At 37.7% G+C, this 21,728-nt stretch overlaps 1 protein-coding gene across 4 annotated transcripts in view; it reads right to left on the minus strand.

Moving 5' to 3' along the window:
• The window catches only part of CDH13 (cadherin 13), a 509,619-nt gene that overhangs the window by 17,936 nt on the left and 469,955 nt on the right, over window positions 1–21,728 (minus strand). Inside the window, exon 14 of one of the 4 annotated variants that reach the window (XM_030469852.1) lies at window positions 4,785–10,547. The exons of 2 other annotated variants lie outside the window; for them this stretch is intronic. In XM_030469852.1, the coding sequence (XP_030325712.1) occupies window positions 10,540–10,547 (8 nt within the window). In that variant the 3' untranslated portion in view covers window positions 4,785–10,539. Of the gene's footprint in view, window positions 1–4,784; window positions 10,548–12,057; window positions 12,995–21,728 lie in introns of those variants that run through there. One more of the 4 variants, XM_030469851.1, reaches the window with a different exon arrangement.

Genomic DNA, 21,728 nt, shown 5'->3' on the forward strand with positions numbered 1-21,728 from the left:
TCTGCTACTTGACTGTGTGATACTAGTACTGTTAACAGTGAGTGGCAAGTTTTCACAGTCTTGACTCGTGACATCTGACTTCTAAACAGGTTAACTTTTGGATTGAGTGCTTAAAACAAAAAAGGCTAGCAGGCTTCTTCAATGGTGTTTTCTTAAAGAAAAAAGATACAGAATACTGAGAGTGGATCTACAGAAACAAAGTGAGAGTTGACTGTGTTATGGGGGTAAGTATTATATAAATCTATTATCTTTTTTGTTTTTAAGAGCATTTTTCCAGACTTTCTGAAGACCCGCATTAGAAAAGATTCCCACCCTTAAGATTTCCTTTGGAACTAAACCCGAAAAATAGAACCCTCAGCAAAACTCTAAAATAACAGAAAATCCATTGCTAGGCTAATGAAGATGACTGGTACAAGTGCATGCTGCCTGCTGTCCCCACTTCCATCTCTTTAAAGGTATTTGAATTGCCCCAATTTCCTTATTAATTAGTCTGTAGTACAGTTTAATTGCATCATACTATTTTTTTCCTAATGAACTGAGCTTTTAATGAGTATTCACTGTTTAATAACCAATTAAAAAACAGACTATTGTGTATATGGGATAATGAGACTCAGCACCTTAGCTGCTTATATTTATTTATACACACGTATTTTAATACTTTGATTTAAACAATAAATTCACCTATCTGTTATAAGTAAGTCATACCTTCACTAAATAATGGCATTTAAATGAACATAGTGCCTTCCCCTCTTATTTAGCCTGGACAAAAGGCGAAGAAGAGCTACAGTAGCAAGAGGACTTCTGTTTTGAAGGAAAAAAGAACTGAAGAAAACAAGCTTTGGATTGCATCCACTCAACCCCAGAAGACAGAGTTGTGTACAACACGCCTTTTCATTAGCTTCAGGTACTCAGTGCTCATTTGCTAAAGAACAAAGTACACAGTGCCAAGGAGCAGAAATTAAGAGTGTGAGAAAGTGCTGCAGCTTAGAAGTTGTGTAAATGAGGACAGATAACTACAATTAAAACTAGGTTTATTACATAACTGACAAAAGAATAAGCCCTGATGGCTCTTTAATAAGGATGCCAAGCTAGAGCATCAGTGCAAGAATGATGACTAGATGTCAATGGCACAGACTCCAGGTGATAAGAGCTGTCTTAAGTGAGTGAGAAAGAGGGGAGGAAACAACAATCACCCAACCAAAAGTTGCTTCTGCCTCTTTGGTCATCAAGCTGGGGTGGCTGCACTTGCTGGGAGGGTGTGCCTCTCTGCTGGGAGGGTTTTGAACTGTGCTATCCGTTTGTTACCTTCATATTGCAGTACTGTCCCTGCCACTGAAAAGAGTGAGAAAAGGGCACTTTGTGGTCGGATGGGACTGAAGACACAAGGGAGCACAGCTTGATGGGTACTCATGGGTCAAAATCCTGCAGTCGGCTCTGCCAGTGTGATGGTGAGCAGCTGCACCAAGTCTTTGGCAGGGCTGAGGATACAGGGTTTCTGACCAGTTTAAAGGATTTCTCATCTAAAGCCATTACTGTTTCAACTTCCCTGTTCAGGATCCAAGGGCAAGCCATTTTCTTATGGATTAATGCCGGTTTTGCTACTAGTAACAATGGCAAAACTTTCCAGGCACTATGACAAAACCTTCCAGGCACTGTGACTGGGCTTTCCAGCACTGGTCTAGTTCTTACATGATGTAGGTAATAGTCACAGCTTGCACATGTGAAATTTATTGCACCAAAAAATCTAAATCTTTCCTTTAGACTTACTGTCTCATAATAAGGGTTATTCTGATTACTACAATATACCGTTTCTACTTTGCTTTACCTGTGGAATCTGTCATGTTCTCTATGATCCCTGTATGAATTAAGTATCTCTGATCTTGTTCTTTTTCTCTTCAGCAATCTAGTATATGAAACACTGCGTACCTGTTAACTAAGCATCTATTCTCTAGATGTTTTGCTCAGTATTAAAGGTGATGACAATTAAGTTACCTTGGAGATACAGGAAAAATTTCAGTGTATATTAGCTCATGATGACTAAAAAAAATGTGATTATTTTATCAGGTTTTTGGGGTGGGTGTTTCAGCTTTTAGGCTTCTGGATTTTTAATGATGCCAGTGGGAACTAGGTGTTCCAATCCACCAAAGGCTAACTCCCTTGGTACCAGCCAAGTCAATAACAGATGTAACCTCAGGTCAGGATATAACCCCTGTTTTATAAGTACTTGAAAGGTGTCTTACAGCACTGTAGCTTTCTGCAGCTGATCAAATAGCACGATATAGCTGATGTGATTCTTTGTTTATTTATCTGTGTGCAATGAGGTATTATTTAATTTGTTGCCATTTCCAAGCGCAGGCTCAACTTGTTATCTTACCACTGTCCCCAGCAGATCAGTTACAGCAAGGGTAAAGACAGCTAGATAACTGGAATGGCAGAATTAATCAGGCATAAAGTTTGTTCCCAAGTGGCTGCTGGCATGAATCAAGATAACAGGTGTAAACAACATGGGATGCATTTATAAAAGGTAAAATTTTAAATGCCTGTTAGTGATATGAGGATTTAATCCAGTCCACAAGCACTGCCCACTTACTTTTCATTAGGCTTCTCTTAAAAATATATGTGATCAGTTTGAAAAAACAACACTACTTTAGTGTGTGTTTGTTTGTATGTTTTGTTTAAAAACTTGTTTTGGACAGTTAGCATTAAAAAGTACATCCAGGCACAGCAATGATGGTGAGTATCCTATGATTGCATGTGGAAACAGTAAATTCCATAAGTCATAAGTAATAAAATATACTGTCATATAATGTTGAAGTGTACTGGACCAGACTAACTCACTTGCTGCAGTAACAAGAGCAGTGAAGGTCATCAGGTGCTGGGAGGTGGATGAGTGGCATCCGGCCAGAGGCGTGGTGGTTGGGGAAGAGCATCCCAATAGTTTTACAGCAGGAACAATGACCTTTGCTTTGTTTCTGCAGGTAAAAAGGTTGTACTGAAGCCAGAAGGGACAGTTCTGATTTACTATTGCTAGAGAAAAAAATGCGACTAGATTGAACTGTGCAAAGTTACTGAGTAACAGTAGAGTGCAATCCAGAATGTGTGGTGTTAGATGAGACAAAAGGTTGAAAGGGCAACGGAAAAACTTCTACCTGGCTAAAAACCATTCAGTATTTTCTATCTGTATTAACATTTGCTTCCTTATGATTTAACTTTGTACTATTTCAAACACCTCTTTTAAGGTCGAAGGCACAGCATTAGTTTAGGACAATGATCTCAACTGAGACCAAAGCAGGTGCCATTTTTTTCCTGTGGCCTTCAGGTAATGACCTTTTGCTCAATTACACCACAAGTTTCACGTATGGTCTTTCATCTTCTACTTATTAAAGACCACATTAAAAAGCCCCCTTTAGATTCAAAGTCTGATAAAGCATTGGCGGTAGGCAAAACCTGAAGGTGGGTCTCTGTGAAAGCAAACCACTGTGCCTTGTACTCAGATGTTTCCTTCAAGTGATGCTCTCCCTCCACAGCTTCCTGTATTCTCAGATGTAGTAAAAGGCTATTTTCAGGGACTTTGTAACTTTACGTGTCGCTGTCAATTTAAATAACTTCCTAGAAGATAGAAAAAAGACAACTGACAGGAATTTCAGAAACCCGACAGGCTCTAGCTTTGTGCTGGAAAAAGAATTCCCTGGTAAAGAGGTGACAATGTCATAGTGCTATAGTGCAAATTTCCCACAGGATTTTCATCCTAGCTAGCCTTAATTTTTCTGCCCTGGATTCTGGGATAGAACTATTATTTATTTATTTCACCTACCAGGCCCTTCTGCAATCTGGGAGCAGCTGGCAGCACAGGAAATTACACCCCACTTCCTTTCTCTTCATAATCACAGGTTACTATTGCTCAGTGAAAACTGAAAAGAGAGTCTTATAAACCTCACATCCTTACTGGGAACACAGCATGGCAAAGTGCTAAGCCTTGTCAGTGATCTCTGACAGTTACTGGTACAGAAGGGCATCAACGCACTGCAAGCTATTTTGGGGCATCCTGGCCCGGAATGGTTTGGGCTTGAAGGCAACAAGGCCTCTAGATTTTGGAGGAAGATTTTCTGAATCATGGCTACAGGTAGATCACATCTGCATATGCATTGTCAAGAGGAGTTAAGTGCAGGAGGAAGCACATCAGACATGGCTGTGGGCTGTGGCAGTACTGGCTGTTAAAAGTCATCCTGTAATCGACCATGACAGAGACGCAGTCCTGTAGCATCCCATGGTGGTCCTTACTGGCTGACATTTGCTCAGCCTGTTTCTGTGCTGTTTACAGTGTTCGCTCTTTGTGGCTGTCTGTTTTCTATAAGCTGAAGTGATGGTGGCAGGCTGGCAAGGTGACTGGGTGAAGCAGAAAGGAAGTGCAACACAAAATCCATTAAAAGTCCTGTACACAGCCCAGCCCAGAGACATCTGACCCAGGTTTGTCTCAGTGCAACTCTTTGTAATGGAAGTGGGGCTTTGGAAGGGAAATCATTGCTGTTACCTGAACGGACGCTGAATATTCTGCTGCTGCTTTCTTTCACAGTCAAACCTTTATTTTCCTCTCTAACCTCCAGCTTCTCGGTCTGTGACCATGGCATGATGATGATGAAGGCTGCAATGTATCTCTTTTACTTAGAGCAATGTGGAAGTTTCTGGCAGTTAGTGAAAGCTATTCCAGCCCTTTGGCAGGCACAAGGTCATTTTGTAGTTCTTCATTTCTGCTGTGTTGCATCAGGAAGGTCTACACCCAGACAGAAGGTAAAAGCCCATACAACTTTTATTTCAGCATTTCACAAATAAATTACAAGTTTCTTTGCAACCACGTCATAAATCGAAACGTTTATTTACACCTCAGAAACAGCAAGCAATTCAGCAACTAGGGCCCAAAAGGACGTTTAATTGGAAAAATAGCTAAATTACGTATCTTTAAAATCAAAGTCTTTTCCTTCTGGGGGAAAAAAAAAAAGAAAAAAAGAAAAAAAAGAAAAGAAAATCATAGTAAGAACGATCCCCGTGGTAGCTTAAGAGACAGAGTTTGTAATGGGAAAGTATGATATCATGGAAGGGTTCTGTCTGAAACAGCAGTAACAAGCCAGCTTGTACTGAATTCACCACTAAAGCCCACCAGCTGTGCTCTCACAGGGGTGTATGTAGGCATGGCCATACACGTGTCTGGCTGTAAGCTACATTCATTTTAACCCCAAGTCATCAATTCAGTCATTTACTGATGCAGAGCAGGAGTGTATGGTGGATGAAACTTTCCAAACAGCTGTCCCACTGAAAGCACAGTAATGCAGAACTCTGGCTATAGACCCTTCCCTTTCCACTACTGGTGACCTGCTGATACATAGAAAACTAAAAATGAATCAGTAAATAATGATGCATATCTTCAAATTTTATAATTGTGTTAGAAGGGGACAGCTAAAGGTAGCATAAATACAATATGAGAGTTGGGATAAGCCTGGAGTTTAGTGCATGGGGTTTTGCCTTTTTTCTTTTTATTTTTTTTTTAAATCAGACTGGTTTGGCATACATCACGCTATCCCTTTCCTCATGTATTCATCCATAAGTCATGGAATTAAACTGTTTATTCCAAGTCTTCATGTTGTATTAGTCTCCCTCTATCTGTATATATTTTATATATATATATATGTGTATGTGTATATCTCTATATATCTACATATATACACACATAGGAATTGTGCAACTAGTAACTTTCCATTGAGTGTATGAGTGTATCCATTTCATTGGACAGATACAAATCAACTAGTATATCTTGGTGTAAGGCAAGAGAACAGTGTAGTTAACGGGTTGTGTGGTTTACATAGTAAAATAGCTATATTTGCTTTAAATAGAATAATGATAATTACTAATGTACTTTGCATGTTAGTTCTAAAGATTATAAATCACAGAGTTAATTGAGTTAAAATAATTGTTATTTTAGTTATTTATTTTTTTGTTAGCATCGGATAGCGTACCTCAGACAACAGAATTTCTAGAGGTGCGATAAAAGGAAGATAGGATCAGAGTTTTGCCTTAAACTTGATGTTCTCAAGCTGATGTGACTTTAATATTATCTTGTGGACTTTTTAAATTAAATAAGACATTATTAAACCATTCAGAAAGAAACTTAGCCTTTAGACAAACAGTGATGTAAAATTATGTGTACAAAGTTCTGCTGTTTCAAGTGGCTGAGACTATTAGTAGCAATTTTGAAGAAAATTGACAGCTTTCTCATTATTTCAGACAGGAGGACTTTCTAAGGGAAGGACCAGTGATGTAACAGTTGTTAATATATGTTTGTCTTTTTGTAGTGATAAAATATTTAAGCTGGGGCCCTACAAGCTGATTGTAAGTGAATAATTTAATAAATGAGTTTGTATTATAATGATCCCTAATTAAATGACTACGTAAGAGACTAGGATGGATTATATGACTACAAGCCACAGCCATTTCAAGCAAAGATTAAACCAATTTATGCTGGTGCCTTAGAGACATGTTGAAGTGGTCAGTCAAACAAGAGAGTCATCTGTGGGAGGCATCTAAGTTGTAGGTTTCTCTGTATGTCATGAAAGACAGACTTTTGATAATACGTAAGTACTCAACAATTCTGTGACAAATATTGCTGCTTTACTGTTCATAATAGACCAGTGAAAGCAACTTGTGGTGAGGTTTAGTTAAAAAATTTCATCTAAATATGATTAACTGAATTGCAAACAATTCTAGTAACGGAGTTGCTCTTTGATTTACACCAGTGTAAACATGATGAGAACAGGGCTCAGAAAGTGTATGAGCCAGTGTCCCACTCTTACCTAATCTTCCTCGATATCCAGTAGGAAATTCAGGCCATTTCCCTTTGTTTTAATCTTCAGACCTACAGTTACTGAACAAAATGTATATTAATAAATGCACATAGGCATATTGTAAAAGCACACACATAAGGTGTACAGACAACGGTTCAAGTAGCAAGAAAATCACAAATAAGACCCTTGTTTCACTAATAAACTCCTCTCACTGATTGCTATAACCGATTTGTGTTTTAACACCAGATACTCTTTTTAGATAAAATTATTTTATCACAAGAAGTTTTGTGCATGTTACAAAATGAAAATCAGCAAGTTCACTGCCTTTCTGACTCTCAACAGCATTGTATGTCTATAGACACACACTGAAATAAACATTATCATGACCAAAATAGGTAGGTAGAAATAAGTGCTCTATTACAAAACCAGCAAGCTTGGCTAAACAAATGTTAAACATAATTATTAAAAAAAAAAAAAAGGCTACCAATTTTGTTAAATCTCTACTTTTTCGTGATACTGTAGAAAAACTTACAAATTATTGTTGCTCCTTTGTTTCAGGAAATGGGCATCAATTTTTGATCCAGAGCTGACAATCTTATTCAGGTAGGAAAACTCAGGTTCTAATATGGTTCCTCACCTGCATAACACTACAGAAAGTGCCATGATCTTTTGTTAAATGAGGTTTGTTTTCAGGCACAGAGAAGGAGAAACATTAACATGGCAGTTTCATCTTCTCTTTGCATGCTTAAGGAGTCTAATGATTAGTTCTGTCTGAAGCCTAGAGACAAACAGTAAAGCCTGGAGGCTCTAATATAGGTGCGTAAGTAACAGGATAATGGTGAATGGAGGCTTCAACGTATCTATCTTGATTCAGAGTTTCAGCCATGAGGCTGACCTCTCTAGTTGCCAAAAAGCTGTGGTGTTATCCAAGAAAGATCTCTTGTCCTCAGCTAGAGTCTTCCCACTGTTAGCATAGTTCCAGGCAGGAGGGATTTGTCTTTGCTACTCATTTTGGATGCCCTTGTAATGATCTAGCAAATGTTGTGTAAGCCTCGGTTTAAATGAGAAAAGAGTAGCTTTATCTGGAACTTGATAGAAATGACACTAATGTCAGCGGGTGACTTCCCAGAGGTGGGTTTTGCCGGATAGAGTGGGGAAGAAAGCAAGAAGAAAAAGAGTATCTGTGGGGGAGAGCATTATAATTTCTTTTATTCAAGATATTCAAGATAGATCAAATCACAGAGTGCAGTTTATATTTGGGTGCATTTGGATGCTTTCATTAAATATCCACATTGAAAATGCAGTTATGTTATGCATTTGTTGATATTTTTTTCCTTTTGAAAAATTTGCCTGAAAGGAATATGGTTTTTTTTTAAAGACATGATGGTAAAGTAGCAGCAGATTATTATTACAAGGCATGGCAGAGAAAGAGAACTAGACGCATGCCCATGTTAAATTTTGAGATCAGGCACTTCCCTGCTGAAATGCCTGCATCTGCCTAACAGCCCATTCCTGAAGGCTTTGCTCAGCAGAACCTCCTACCAGCCTCAGAGTACCAGTTTGATAACTGAAACACCTAAAACGTGCTGCAAGAGAAACAAGGTCAGTGGGAAGTTGTACATGGTCAGGACTGCAGGAGTTAAGCTAGAGAAAAACAAACTCCTGTCTGAGGGCAGCTTATATCTTAGCAAGAAATCTATGATGTTAAGAAAGTCCACTGCACAAAAGAAATCTATGATGTTAGGGAAGTCCGCAACAAAAAATAATTTTTCCTCTGTCACTTTACTCCTTTTGATTAAAACAAAAAATAAAACAAAACAAAACAAAAACCCCAAACCAAACAACCAAAAAAAAAAAAAAAAAAAAAAAAAACAACAAACCAAAAAGAAAACAAAACAAAAAAAGGACCTTTTTCATATTTGGTACAATACAGGAAGTTAGAGAAAAGCTACTATACAGCAAATTTTATCCACCAACACACATTTAATATCTAGTGTAGCATTATGGCAAACTAAATGCATGTTTGGACTTTATAATACTTCCCAAAATCTTTCCTACTGAAACATATACGTGTTATGGAATATATGCTCATAATCTCACTGTAGTAAAGACAACATACAGTATGACTTATAACTACGGTAAGAATGCTAACTAAAGAATGCAGCTGCAAAGTTCTATTGCATAAAGAAGCTTTCTTGTTTAAACTTTAAAGAAGCAAGTTTAGTAAAATATTCTAAGACACTTACCTTACCCTAGTCACTGGCAACTCTAATAAAAGCCACAGTCTGTCACTAGCATACTTTTTGTGTTAATTTTAAAAAAATTTGGTGTGAGCTTTGATGGATCTTTCACAATTTAATAACAAGATGATCATCTTGATACAATTAGAAGGGGTTTTTTAACCTTACATGCTCACAGAATAAAAAACAATTCATATTCATATATGACAAACGCTTTTCTCCCCACGTCTGCAAATAAGTGTGGTAAGTTTACACGCGCAAAGAAATGCTCTTGTTACTCTTAACTGGAAACTGTGTGTATGTGTATGTATGTATATATATATTCAAAACTATGAGTATGTATGTGAATATAGCATAGGGCATGTTTTTCTCCTTGCCCTTGTGTATGTAAGGACAGCTGCATAGAGGCTGAGAGAGATACCAGAGCTTCTGAGCAATCCTTTGCTTTTGCTGTTCTAATCAGCTTCCCATGTACAGACATCCACCTCCTGAGGCACGTCTGCAAAGCTGATGAAAGACCCACTTACATTTTGTAGCCTGCCCTGACAAATACAGGAGCATAAAGAAAGCTGACTATATCCCCTTTAAAAATCAGGCCCAGCACTCCCACCACTGTGAATCATGACTGGTCCAGTCCTGCTTTCCCAGAGCAGACCTTCACTTCCCAGAACTTGCCAGTGCGGCTCACACTGACGTGGGGAGCACAAAGCAGTGTTCCTGCCCAACTGTAAATTCCTTCTGGTACATAAGGAAAGCAGTTCAGATCAGAAACAAGCCCAAGGGGGCTTCTATTTCTTGCTTTCTGACCCTGAGGTACAAGTGACACTACAGAGCCTTGGGCCTGATGTGACTGTGTCAGCAAAGTGGCTGTTGGAGCCTTCTGATTGCAACAGGCTCTCTCCTTCTGGCCACACTAGAAACAGCAAACACGGTAGGTTTAGCTACGATAGAACAGTTACAATTCATCTGTAGCTGTATTATCCCTTGTCCACTCCAGATGAATATTTTACAAAAGCTAAACCTGTGGTATAACTCTTCTCTCTATATAAATATATATGTATATACATACACTCATACATATACAAATACTAACCCACAGACAAAATATTTTCTGAACGGTTCAATAGCAACAAGTCAACAGATAGATAGAGAAAAAATTAAGTCAATCTGTTTTCTGTTCCCCCAAACTCCAGTTTAGATATCCTGGTCTTGTAACATTCAGAGAAATTTCGCATCAGCCTTGCATCTTGCAAGACAGATACGTTAACAAATGGCAGGTAAGTTAAAGGCTGTCAAACACCAATATACAGTTGGACAGAGTAAGTGAGGCTGCAAATTAAACTGAATTTGGAGCAACTGAGGCCTAGTAGTGAAGAAAGTAAGTGAAAACTGCAATCTTCAGATCTGATGGTTTCTTTTCTCTTGTTGTCATGGCAACTCGGTACAACAGCTTCAAATTTCAGTTCTTACAGACCTATGCAACGGGAAATGCATGTGAGTATTACTACACAGATCACAGTATCTTTAACTTTTTGGGATTTCCCCCCCCATCAAAATACTGATTGAGTGCATCCACATTCACCAGTAATTAAATGTGTATTACCCAGTTATTTGTGAAGACAGAAATCTCCGAAAGTAACCCCCAGATGTTGCCTGGAGCATTCAGGACCCTTTGTAATGCAATTCAAGAAGATGCAGTGCATAAATCTCGAGCCAGGACCTGGTTCTCCCCATTTGACACCTTGATCACTTATTTTAGTGCGAGAGTGCAAGTAAAATGCCAGAGAGTTAGTCTCTTGTGTGCACACATTCTGACGAGCAGAAAGCAACTAAAGAATATCTTAAAAAATAACACATTTATAGTGCCTTATATTTTGTGCATATACTGGGGAATAAAAGAGCTGGCATACCATATTAAAGTTGCTACAGAATTATAAATCTTATGTAGACTGTCTACCTTTTCTTTCTTTTTCAATAAAGTGAAGGTAGCATAACTTGAATGATTTTATCTGAAATAAGATGGGCACTCTGATAATACACAGGTAGTAAAGAAAATCAGGAAAACAGAGATGAGGAGTAAATGTAACATTAGCTGTAGCTAATGGGTCACTTTCCTCCAATTTTGCGTAGACACTAGTAAATTGCAAATATTTGGCTTTGCCATAAAAGCATATAAGAATAGAAAGAATAATATTCACAAAACACATAGCTAAATTTGATCTGGATCCTCTCAAACAAATACAACTTCTGACCTTACAGTGTTGGTTTACTGGTTGTACTGGTTTTGGCTGGGGTGGAGTTAATTGTCTTCATAGTAGCTGGTATGGGGCTGTGTTTTGGATTTACGCTGTAAACTGTGTTGATAACACAGGGATGTTTTAGTTACTGCTGAGCAGTGCTTACACAGAGTCAAGGTCTTTTCTGCTCCTCACGCCACCAGCAAGCAGGCGGAGGGTGCACAGGGAGTTGTGGGGGACACAGGTGGGATAGCTGAGCCCAACTGGCCCAAGGGATATCCCATACCCTATGGCATTATGCTCAGCGTAGAAAGCTGGGGGAAAGGAGGAGGAAGTGGGAGGAAATCTGGAGTGATGGTTTTTGTCTTCCCAGGTAACCACTGAGTATGATGGAGCCCTGCTTTCCTGGGCACGGCTGAACACTGGCCTGCCCATGGGAAGTGGTGAATGAATTCTTTATTTTGCTTTATTTGTCTGTGCAGCTTTTGCTGTGCCTATTTAACTTTCTTTATCTTAACCCACGAGTTTTCTCAGTTTTCCCCTTCTGATTCTCTTCCCTATCCTACCAGGGGGGAATGAGCAGCTCTGTGGTGCTCAACTGTCTACCAGATTTAAGCCACAAAAGTGCACTGAAGGCTTCATACTCTCTACCAAGGCAGGAGACAACTCCAGTATCCAAGCACCAAAATGCAAGTCAAACATACACATCAAAACTCACAAACACTCAGGAAATGTTTGTCTAGTGCATATTGCACCCATACACTTAAATTGTGTGATATCAATAGTTTTGTCACAGCCACAGACACATACAGCACAAACAGCGGGTCGTTATGGTCATTACTGGAGGCTAAATAATGGTCATTATTAGATGCTGGTTTGTGCTCTTGTTTTTACTTATCTGCTTTTCTTTTGGTGCAAATCAAGTTTAATATAATTATCGATAAGGCTACTTTACTTTATCTATTTCTTTCTTTTTATTATCTTGGTATTATTTGAATTGACTTCAGTATTAAATTCTGCCAGCTGGAGGCCTGTCTAGATGGGCTGTGCAGCAAGGCAGGCACCTGGATAGCATGGAACAGCCTGTCCTTTCCCCTGCAGCACGACCTCAGTTCTGTTAAACAAAGGTAAGTAAAGCAAATTAAGCAAGTGTAAGAATCCACAGAGGGAGTGATGGATGGGGCTCACTGAAGTGAGATGTATCACTGAGATTTCCAAAGAAGATACAGCTGGAACTGCTTGGCTCATGGATTTTTAGCATGCTGTTTAAAGAAAAGGTCTGGTCACAAAATTAGGACCCAGACTTACACATAGGAAATTTATGATCATGACTTGTCAAAGTTTGGATATATTTGGATTAAGGATTCCAGCTAAGACTTCATTCTGATAAACAACTTTATTTCCTGGGATAGTGAAAAACAAGAGTTCAGGACCCCGACCTCACAGACCATCTGAAAAACAGCATTTCCAGATCACAATGAAGCTTAGTGTCATTAAGAGACATTTGTTTAATCCTGGCTCAAAGGAAGTAACACTAGCCTTTGGATTGGCAAAGGTACTCTGAATCTTTCGGAGATCCCTGGAGGTCTTCCTTTTAAGGACAGGCACTTGTACATGATGGATGAACAGCAGCTGTAGCACTGAATTTTGTACAATCCATAGGCTGAAACTTCACCAGAGGAATCTGTCATCACAAAATTAATACATATCACATGGATTCAAGGAGCTAGTGACTGCTTCACCAACAGCTTGTAAATAAAGGGCAATATTTGTTGATTTATGTGCAGACCTGAAGAAAAGCTTGTATATTTTACATCATATTGACAGATCTAACAGATGTTACTACCTTATCATATACCTTGTTTTTTCTGAGTAAACTATGTATTAAAACTAGTTAGTTCAGGTTTAATTATGAAAACGCTTTTTCCCATGCTAGTTTTCTATCTATTAAAGACCAGTTTCTCTCTCTCACAATATAAGCATGTTTTTGATTCTCCCTGTTACCCCACCTGCCTCTTTAAGCACCATCCCATTCCTTCTCCCTTTCATCTCAAAGCTCTACAGTCCCTGCCAGTTCTTTTTTTCTACTGAAATTGTTTTTCAACTTCATCCTTTCTGTCCTATCATCTGCTTTTGACCCATTTAATCACATGCCTGGAAATCTGATGTTCCCTTGGCTCCTGTCACTATCTCCTATACTTTAATCACTTTTCCAGCATGTCCTTTGGTCTTATTCCTTCCATCCCAGGTTTTTGGGGAAACTCTTTTATCCCTCTACTTTAATTTCTTCCCCTTATTTGTGACACCATTCGTGCACTTCATCAATCACTTCAGTGCTGATAGTCCACAGATCTTACTTTCTTTCAACCAATCACTTCCGTGTTGATAGTCCACAGATCTTACTTTCCTTACCTGCTTTTTCATTTAGACCAGAAGTGTTGAGCTCTAACTCTGTCTGACACCTTTTCTATGCTTAGCTGCCTCTTATTCAAGCCTAAAAACAGAAACAAACTGGAAAAAGTTTTTTGCATGGAATCTCTTTTCTAGGGGTGTGTATTAGATTATGTCCTAATCTAGAGGATTCTTTTTCACACATTGTCCCAAAGGGCTTTTTCTACCTATTCAAACAGATAAATCTCCTACCCAGACTCTCCTCAGTTAGCAGTTTTGCAACATCTTTTCACAGCCCTTGACAAATTCAAGCTACTGTGTGCTCATGTCTTGTCAGTCTTTTGCTGAAGAGAGCATTTTCCCTGTTTGCCACTTTGACAAAACCTCTGTTACTGCAACTCCTTCGTGGCCTCTTCCCTATTGCACATATTTTTCTGGATTATCCCTACATGACCTGTTTTTCCTCTCATTCACAGCCCATGATGATAGATTTCATTGACATGCTTGGGGTTTTCCCCAAGCTTTCCCACGTAATAGGAGCTCCATAAAATGCTGTCTCCTTAATATCTGCTTTGCTGACACATCTACAAAAATCTTGGCGTAGTTAAAGGGTGCCAGGAGTATTATGAATTCAGCTCAGCCCTTTCACCAGCCCCAACCGAAGTTGCATTTAAAGAATTATCTTATTCCAGATATTGTTTGAAACAATAGGATATATGCCTCTGGTCATTAATGATGACTTGACCCTTTCATAAAAGTGGATTGCTGAAGGAGTGACTTTTGGCTTTTAAAATCAGCTTTAACATTCAAAATTATGGGCTATAAAATTTCAGTAATAATAATCTTTGGTAGTTCCGGTAAAAGTGCTTGAGATAAAACCTGCTATTGTTCTTTCTATTGCACGCCAAATTGCTTACGTCCAATACAGAAGTTAGTCTACATTTAGTTTCTGCAGTTAATAATGGAATTTATCAGCTACAAATACATTTTCTAAAAATATTCTGATATAGTCATATCATGTGTTACTGGACAAACATTCTGGGCAGTAACTCCCTTAATACAAAATCTACAGAAATCAACAGAAACCAAAGTATTGTGCAGAAAACTTAACGATGAATCTAATCAGATCTTCTGAAATCGACAGAAATACTCTACTGTAAATTCTTTGGGGATCTCCATATTTAAAACCTCTCTGTTATCCCAGCTGGATTTCCAGTGTTCATTATTGTTTTCTGTACACGAATTGCAGTTTTCTCATTTGCCTTTTTTTTTTCTTTATTCTCCTCATATAGAAGGACCAAAGGAAAGTTCCAGAAATACACACACACTGCCAAATTGTTAGGATCTTATTTACTTCTTATTTGAGTCCCATGTCTAAGGACTACTGACTTCCAGGGTTTATCCACTGACTTCAATGAGATTATGTTGATTATTTAACTTTTTTAACCCATTGTTATGTATTTTATATCATGCATGATGTAAAGTTTGCAGCTGGCAACAGCACATAAAAGATGTTAGTATTTAAGGAATATTGTGAGTATAAAATGTGCAAATAATGTGTGCAGGGAGCACATTTGTTGATCCATGTTAACTATGTCATTTAGGAACTTAATGCCCTGATAAGCCTGTGCCTGGCAGGTTTAGATCTGTACACTAATGATCATTATGAGTAGTAATGATTTCATTTTCTTTGTACTGGTTGTTAAGAACAACACTGTCTCCGTTGCTGGTCTCAGCACTCAAGAATTGTTACACACCATGTGTTGTTTTAAATGTGATTTCAGTTGAGCTATAAGAAGTAATGTGTTGCATATGTTTTCATGCACACAATGGCAGCATGTGCATCGTTGTCCTCATGTGGTCACTCCCACCTTTCCCTGTAGACGCCTGAGGAGTGCACAAGCACATACAACTAGCATAGCTATATATAACTTCCTTCTCCAGAAATCACCCTCTGAAGTCTCTAATGTGATCTTCACTATTTTTATCTCACAGTTCTCCTCTGCTCTCTACTTGAGAGATACCTTCAGCCACATTCCTTTTAAGATAACAGTCAAATAGTGAGATAACAGTTAAATAGGCAGGGTTATTTTTATGTGCTAGCTGTAAGAATTATTACTATTCTGGTTAATGGGTCTCAGATAAGAAAGCACAGCTCATTATCAGAAGCAGATGGTGTCTGTTGACATTAGTACTTTGGCATTGGAAGATGATGTTTGCTTTGGCTGGTCAAGAAAGCTGACAAACACTGTACATGCTTATCTGATCTAATGTGCTAATAGTATGGAGTATAATAATGTTATAGGAATATAGGTCGAAGTGTTCAGTTTAGGGTCAGGAGGTTCATGATGTAGAAACTTAAATGGAAAAAAAGAAAACCAACCCCTTTCTACTCCCACTAAAGTCTATTGACGTTAGCTGTAATTGGAATGTCAAAAGAGTTGTTGATGTTGGTGACAAACTCCACAGCATAGATCTGAATGGTCATCTAGTCATGGGGTTTTAGATGCTGAATTGGAAAAGGAGCACGCCGCCTAATACAAAGGCGTTCATAATATTGGCATAGTCAATGACTATAGCTCAGCTTATTTCGCAGTGGGCTAATTCAAAGTTTATTTCTTATGCTGATCCACATGATTGATCGAAGTAAAATGGAGAATAAATGCACATAACTATAAGACAAAGATTTTATGATGGCCCATACTAGGAAAAAGGCAACTGGTAGCATGTAATCTCATTCACTCTGGTTCAGGTGGCCAAAAGCTCACATTCCAGCAGAACCCTTCTAATAACCAATAAACAATCTGGTTTGCAAAATTGACTTCTGATTTCAGAAAATGCTCTGGCATCTCCCAGGCATTATAGCTTTCCCTCTTGCAGCCGTAGTTTTAGTTTTCTGAACATATTTACACGTTAGTGACTCAACTCCCTGCTTATTTTAAAGAAACAGATCTAAAAAGAGTAATTCAAAGCCTTTGAAAGATGTGTTCCTTATGAGACCAAACTCACCCCTCATTACACAGACTATGCTCCCATATTGCAGTTAAGACATCATAAATATTAAAGGCATTTAAGTTTCATGCTGACCTGCTACATACAGGAATGAACTTTACCCAAGATACATTCATCCTCTAATTCCCATTTAACATAGAGAAGAGAGTCAACACAGCTGGAGCTTGGAGTTAACTCATGCATGCTCCATTTCTTTCAGATTTCTTTCAATTACCCTTTCATCAGAAATATTACATTAATCTTTGCATAATTAAAAGTCTACATTACATCACGGAATTCATCGAAACCTCAATAATGTTAAAGAGGTAATGTGAAAATGGTAGAAAAGATCAGAACTATGTTTCTGTTTAGGCAGCTTATCAACATCCAGGTATTCCTTTCCTGGATTTACCATCTATAAAAGGACATTAATTAGATATATAGTTATTTGTGTAACCTTTACATAGAACTTACTTTAAAAATCATAAATGGGTTTCATGTACATCCCTGGTTGATTTGTCATGGATAGTTTCTGACAGCAGAAAGTGTCACAGTATTTGTACCATCTAACTATAAATTATTTTGCACTTTTGTGTAAAATAATCATTTTATAGCTATGCTTTTATGTGACCTTATCAATGGTCCAAAGCACTGCCTAGGCTTTGCTCCAAGTGCCAAAATCTAGCGTTCCTTGGGTTTTGACTACCCTGGTATTGTCTCAAAAAAGGACAGAATCTTTTCACCCCAAATCTCAGTGAATTTGAAAGAAAAACACCTATCCCCAGACAGATACCATGTGTCCTTACTCACACAGTTAAGAAATTCAATTTTTGGAAGAACAGTAGGTATCCTTGTGACTGCTCTAATTAGTGATCTCACTGAGTAGTAACACCTTGTGGAAAACTTTATAAGGAAGAGAGAAGCCAATGAATTTATCCTGAAAATTTGCAGCTTATAACATCATATACAATTTGTTTCCCATTTATGTGAGGAAATGTTTTCAAAGTTCTTAATGATTGGAAAAACACAGTGTACAGTAGTGCTGTGTTTGCAGGAGTGTCTCATAATTCTACTTAAGGGTGAAGTCATATTCAAAGGGTATCTGTCTGACACCAGCAGATGATGTCTCCAAGAGTCCTTCTCACAGTTAGAACTCATTTATTATAAGACTATATTCACAGATCTGAAACTGTGCTGGTTTATGCCAAAGTGCTCTTACACTTCTGACTTCTCACTGTTGAATCCTTGTTTCTGCTTCATCTCTACCTTGCCACATACCCACATATACTCGCTATATGTGGGCTGTTCTTATGAAGTGCAAAATGTATGTATGTGCATATAAGAAGCTCCATCTGAGAGAAAAGTTCCTCAGGTGAACTAAAAGATTAGCTATGTGTGTTTAGAAATTCAGAAACATTCTAGGCAGTCCAGTGCACTGCTATGTTTAACAAATAAAGCATCTTCTAATACAATTCCTGTTCACTAGGACCATGAAATATCTTATTGGGGTTGGGGGTGGTAGTCATTCTAGTTTCTAAGGCAAGGCAGCTAAGATGTCCTAGATTATAATTTTTTTTTAATTAGTACGAATTTTAGCTCGATACTTTGCCAAAGCAATGCCACCTTCCTTTGACCAATAGAAAATAAATACTTCCTTTCCTTTCCAGTAATTTCAAAACAAAACAATTGCAAAGATGCCTGCCTGCAGTCTGAAAATGTATTTTCTCATGCTCTAATCTAATAAATTTAGCTGAATAGTTGAAAATTTTCAGTAAGTGAAATGAATAAGCACAATTTTTGAAGTAGCATTGAACAATTTCATAATTTTTTATATTTATGGTGAAAATGAATGTATCAAGTGTAAATGACTACACAAACTTTAAAGCAAAGTATAACTGCTTAAGCAGTCTAGATCCCATCTTTGATAGCACTACAGCTTAATTTGCTATCAGTTTTTAATAAATGGAACATGAACATAAATAGTCCAGACACATTCACATGTGCAGGTATACACTAATCCCAGATTGAAATACTAAAAGAATAATCTGAAAAAAATCTTATTAAGAATAAAAACGAGAAGAAAGTATTATGCTTAGAAGCCATGGAAAAGGAAAAATCAAATTAGAAAATTGCCAGGTTTGGATGTGTTGGAATCAACCTATTTCAAAATTTGTCAAGAAGACCTCATAAACACAACAGCTTACATAAGCACTAACCAACACATCTGCAAAGGAAGTGCAAGGGTAAAGTAAGGCTTTAAGGCCTAGCCTGAATTACTCCAAACATCAATAGCCTTTTAAAGGACATTGTAACAGTCAGGTGTCTAGTAGAGAAGCAAAAGCAATATCGTCTAAACTTTAGGCACAACAGATCTCCCCAATTCATCTTTAATTCTATTTCACATCTAAAGCTGAATAGCAAGCTGACCACATGCAGAGCTCATTGAGTGTTTGTATGTTATAGAGCGGGGAAATATCCAAAGACAGAAACAGCCAAAAGAAACAAAAATCCCATGGTGTATAGTGGCCATTAATGACAGAAAAAAATATAAAAAATATTTGAACTGGCCATTTATTCAGTTCTAGTTTTTAGTCATAGTCCATTACAGAACAATTCAGATGATAACTATCTGAAGTTATATATTTCTATGACTTTAAGAGGCTGTTCAGAAAAGAAATACAAAATATTATATATCAACAGTTACTGTGGAGAAAATGAAAACATAAAATGTTCATTTGAATTCACAACACTGAATGGTCTATCAAACCAATTTCTTTAAATGTTCACTTCATGTCTACAGAATGACCACCAGGAACAGTATTAGAGCTCTTAGGGAAGGAGCTATATTTGCTAGTAACATTTTTCTCTATTGCATTCCAAAAGCGCATCTTCTGAACTATTATATTTTTTCATATCTATACTTCTGGAACATGTTTGGGTGGCTTAAAATGTGTGTAAAATGCTATTTCCCACCCAATTGACTCCATAAAATGTAATGTCATTAAGTACATTTTAAATATGTTGATGTACAATTTGAGGGTATTTCTATTTGTCATGTCTACATGACTAGGTATATAAATATCCTGTCTCCAATTATGTCCATACATATGGAATTCTGTGTCATTTCAAGCACCATTAACTTTAGGTGGGATCCCAAAGCCAACTGCACAACAAATTGCAGGATTGAGTACACCTGCAGAGAAAGTAGAAGACCGGACACAGAGGTCTGGCTTAAAAGCGAGATTCAAACCAAGACTGTCTTGATTTGAATGCAATCCCTTAACCCCCTTACTACAGGCGTAACCTCCTTTCCTCACTACAGTCTAATCAACCAAGATCTTTAAGGAGACAAATAACAGTGGTATTTTTTTCATACACGCAATTGAGAAAGTATCTGTACTCACTGATAACTTAGCAGTAACAATAATAATGTTAATATGGGCAAAAGGATCTGTAACAAAGATGTTAAGCAGTGAAGTAATAGTGGATATTGCTGCTGTTATTACTGGTTTTAGGACGTAAGATTTATATCACTGGAACTCACTAAATGTCAGGTCTTTCCAATTACTTGGACAGCATCATTTAAGTGCTACTTTAAGGACTGACATTATATGTGTTCTAATGCAAGAACACAACTTAAAATTAGAGTAGTGCAACCCACACCACTACCCCCAAGCCTCTTTTACAGCAAAACTCTTCCCCCATATTGGTAGTTTTTGAAACTCTAGCCAATCTAGGGATATTTTACTTCTCAGAAATGGGAAAATTTATCTTGCAAACTTTCCTAGTCTTGAAAATTAAACTGCTCTGAGAAGGAGAAAATTGCAGCTTCCTCTTTGAGTTAAAAGGAACAAGGATGAAATTTTTCTTTTTTTTTCTTGGGAAAACCAAGACTCCTGCAAAAATTAAATAGTAGTGGAGCCTTGATAAAAAAAACAAAAAACCTACCCAATTGTCTAAAACTAATCCAAGTAACTCACAATAAAGGCTGAAAACTGTGAATCTGCGGGTAACAAACCTGCCCTTGTAGTGGAAAGAGCAATGACCTTAAAGGTCTTTTCCATTTGAAACCTGCTATGATTTGTCTTAGTCACACGCCATTCAAGAATGCATTGCCTCCGTCTTCAGACATTAGACGTTCCTGCAGAAATAGCACAGGCTATATAGGAGATACAGGTGCTTCTGTGGCTTTGAAAAATTAACTAGGTGAAAGGTAATACTGCAGTTTTAACTCTGCCTATGTTCAGGTACATTCAAATCCAACAGTTTAATAGCATTTGAATTTTTGTAATGGTTTATTAATAAATACATCATTTTCCAGGAAAAAAACCCACCACCTTTTTGTCATTGACCCTGCAGCTGCATTCCTCAAATTGGAGAAACATTCTGGTGGGGGACAGCAGCCATTAAACCAAGGAAAGTTAGTGGAAATTAACAGGAAGTTAAATTAAAGGGTATCTCTAAAGCTGCTTCTTTGCAATCACAGTACAGACATCTGTGTGAGTCTCTGCTTTTCAACACACCTGAGGCCTTTCACCCTCAGTTTAACAAATTAATTTCAATGTAGAGACCTCCAGCTTATTTAATTTCTTTGCAGAAGTATTTCCCCCCAGTCTTTTACCTTACTTTTTGCTCATAATAATGGAATTCTTTTCTTCTTTAAGCTCAAAGTCAACATACAAGTTTGCAGCCCACTGGCCAGGTTCACTAAGAGTAGTTTCTTATCAGTGGTTGACAGTCACCTAAGATATAATTTTTTTTTCATCGTGAAATGTTAAAAGTCCTGTCTTTTTCTAACAAGGAAATTAAAGTAAGTAATTTTAAGGCTTATTATTCCTTCCAATATTTGTTAACATTAAATGTTGTAACTTTGGAAAGGCCTCTACCTGTCCATTATACATCTTTCCAACTTGATTTCAGCAACTCCCAGTGGTTATAAGTTAGGCTAAGTATGAAATATGCAAAGATGCACCTTTTTTTTTTCAGTTAATCAACTCTCTATTTGCCATCTTTTAATTCCACCAAACACGTTACTG

This window comes from Strigops habroptila, chromosome Z (genome assembly GCF_004027225.2).
Source record: "Strigops habroptila isolate Jane chromosome Z, bStrHab1.2.pri, whole genome shotgun sequence".
NCBI lineage: Eukaryota > Metazoa > Chordata > Aves > Psittaciformes > Psittacidae > Strigops > Strigops habroptila.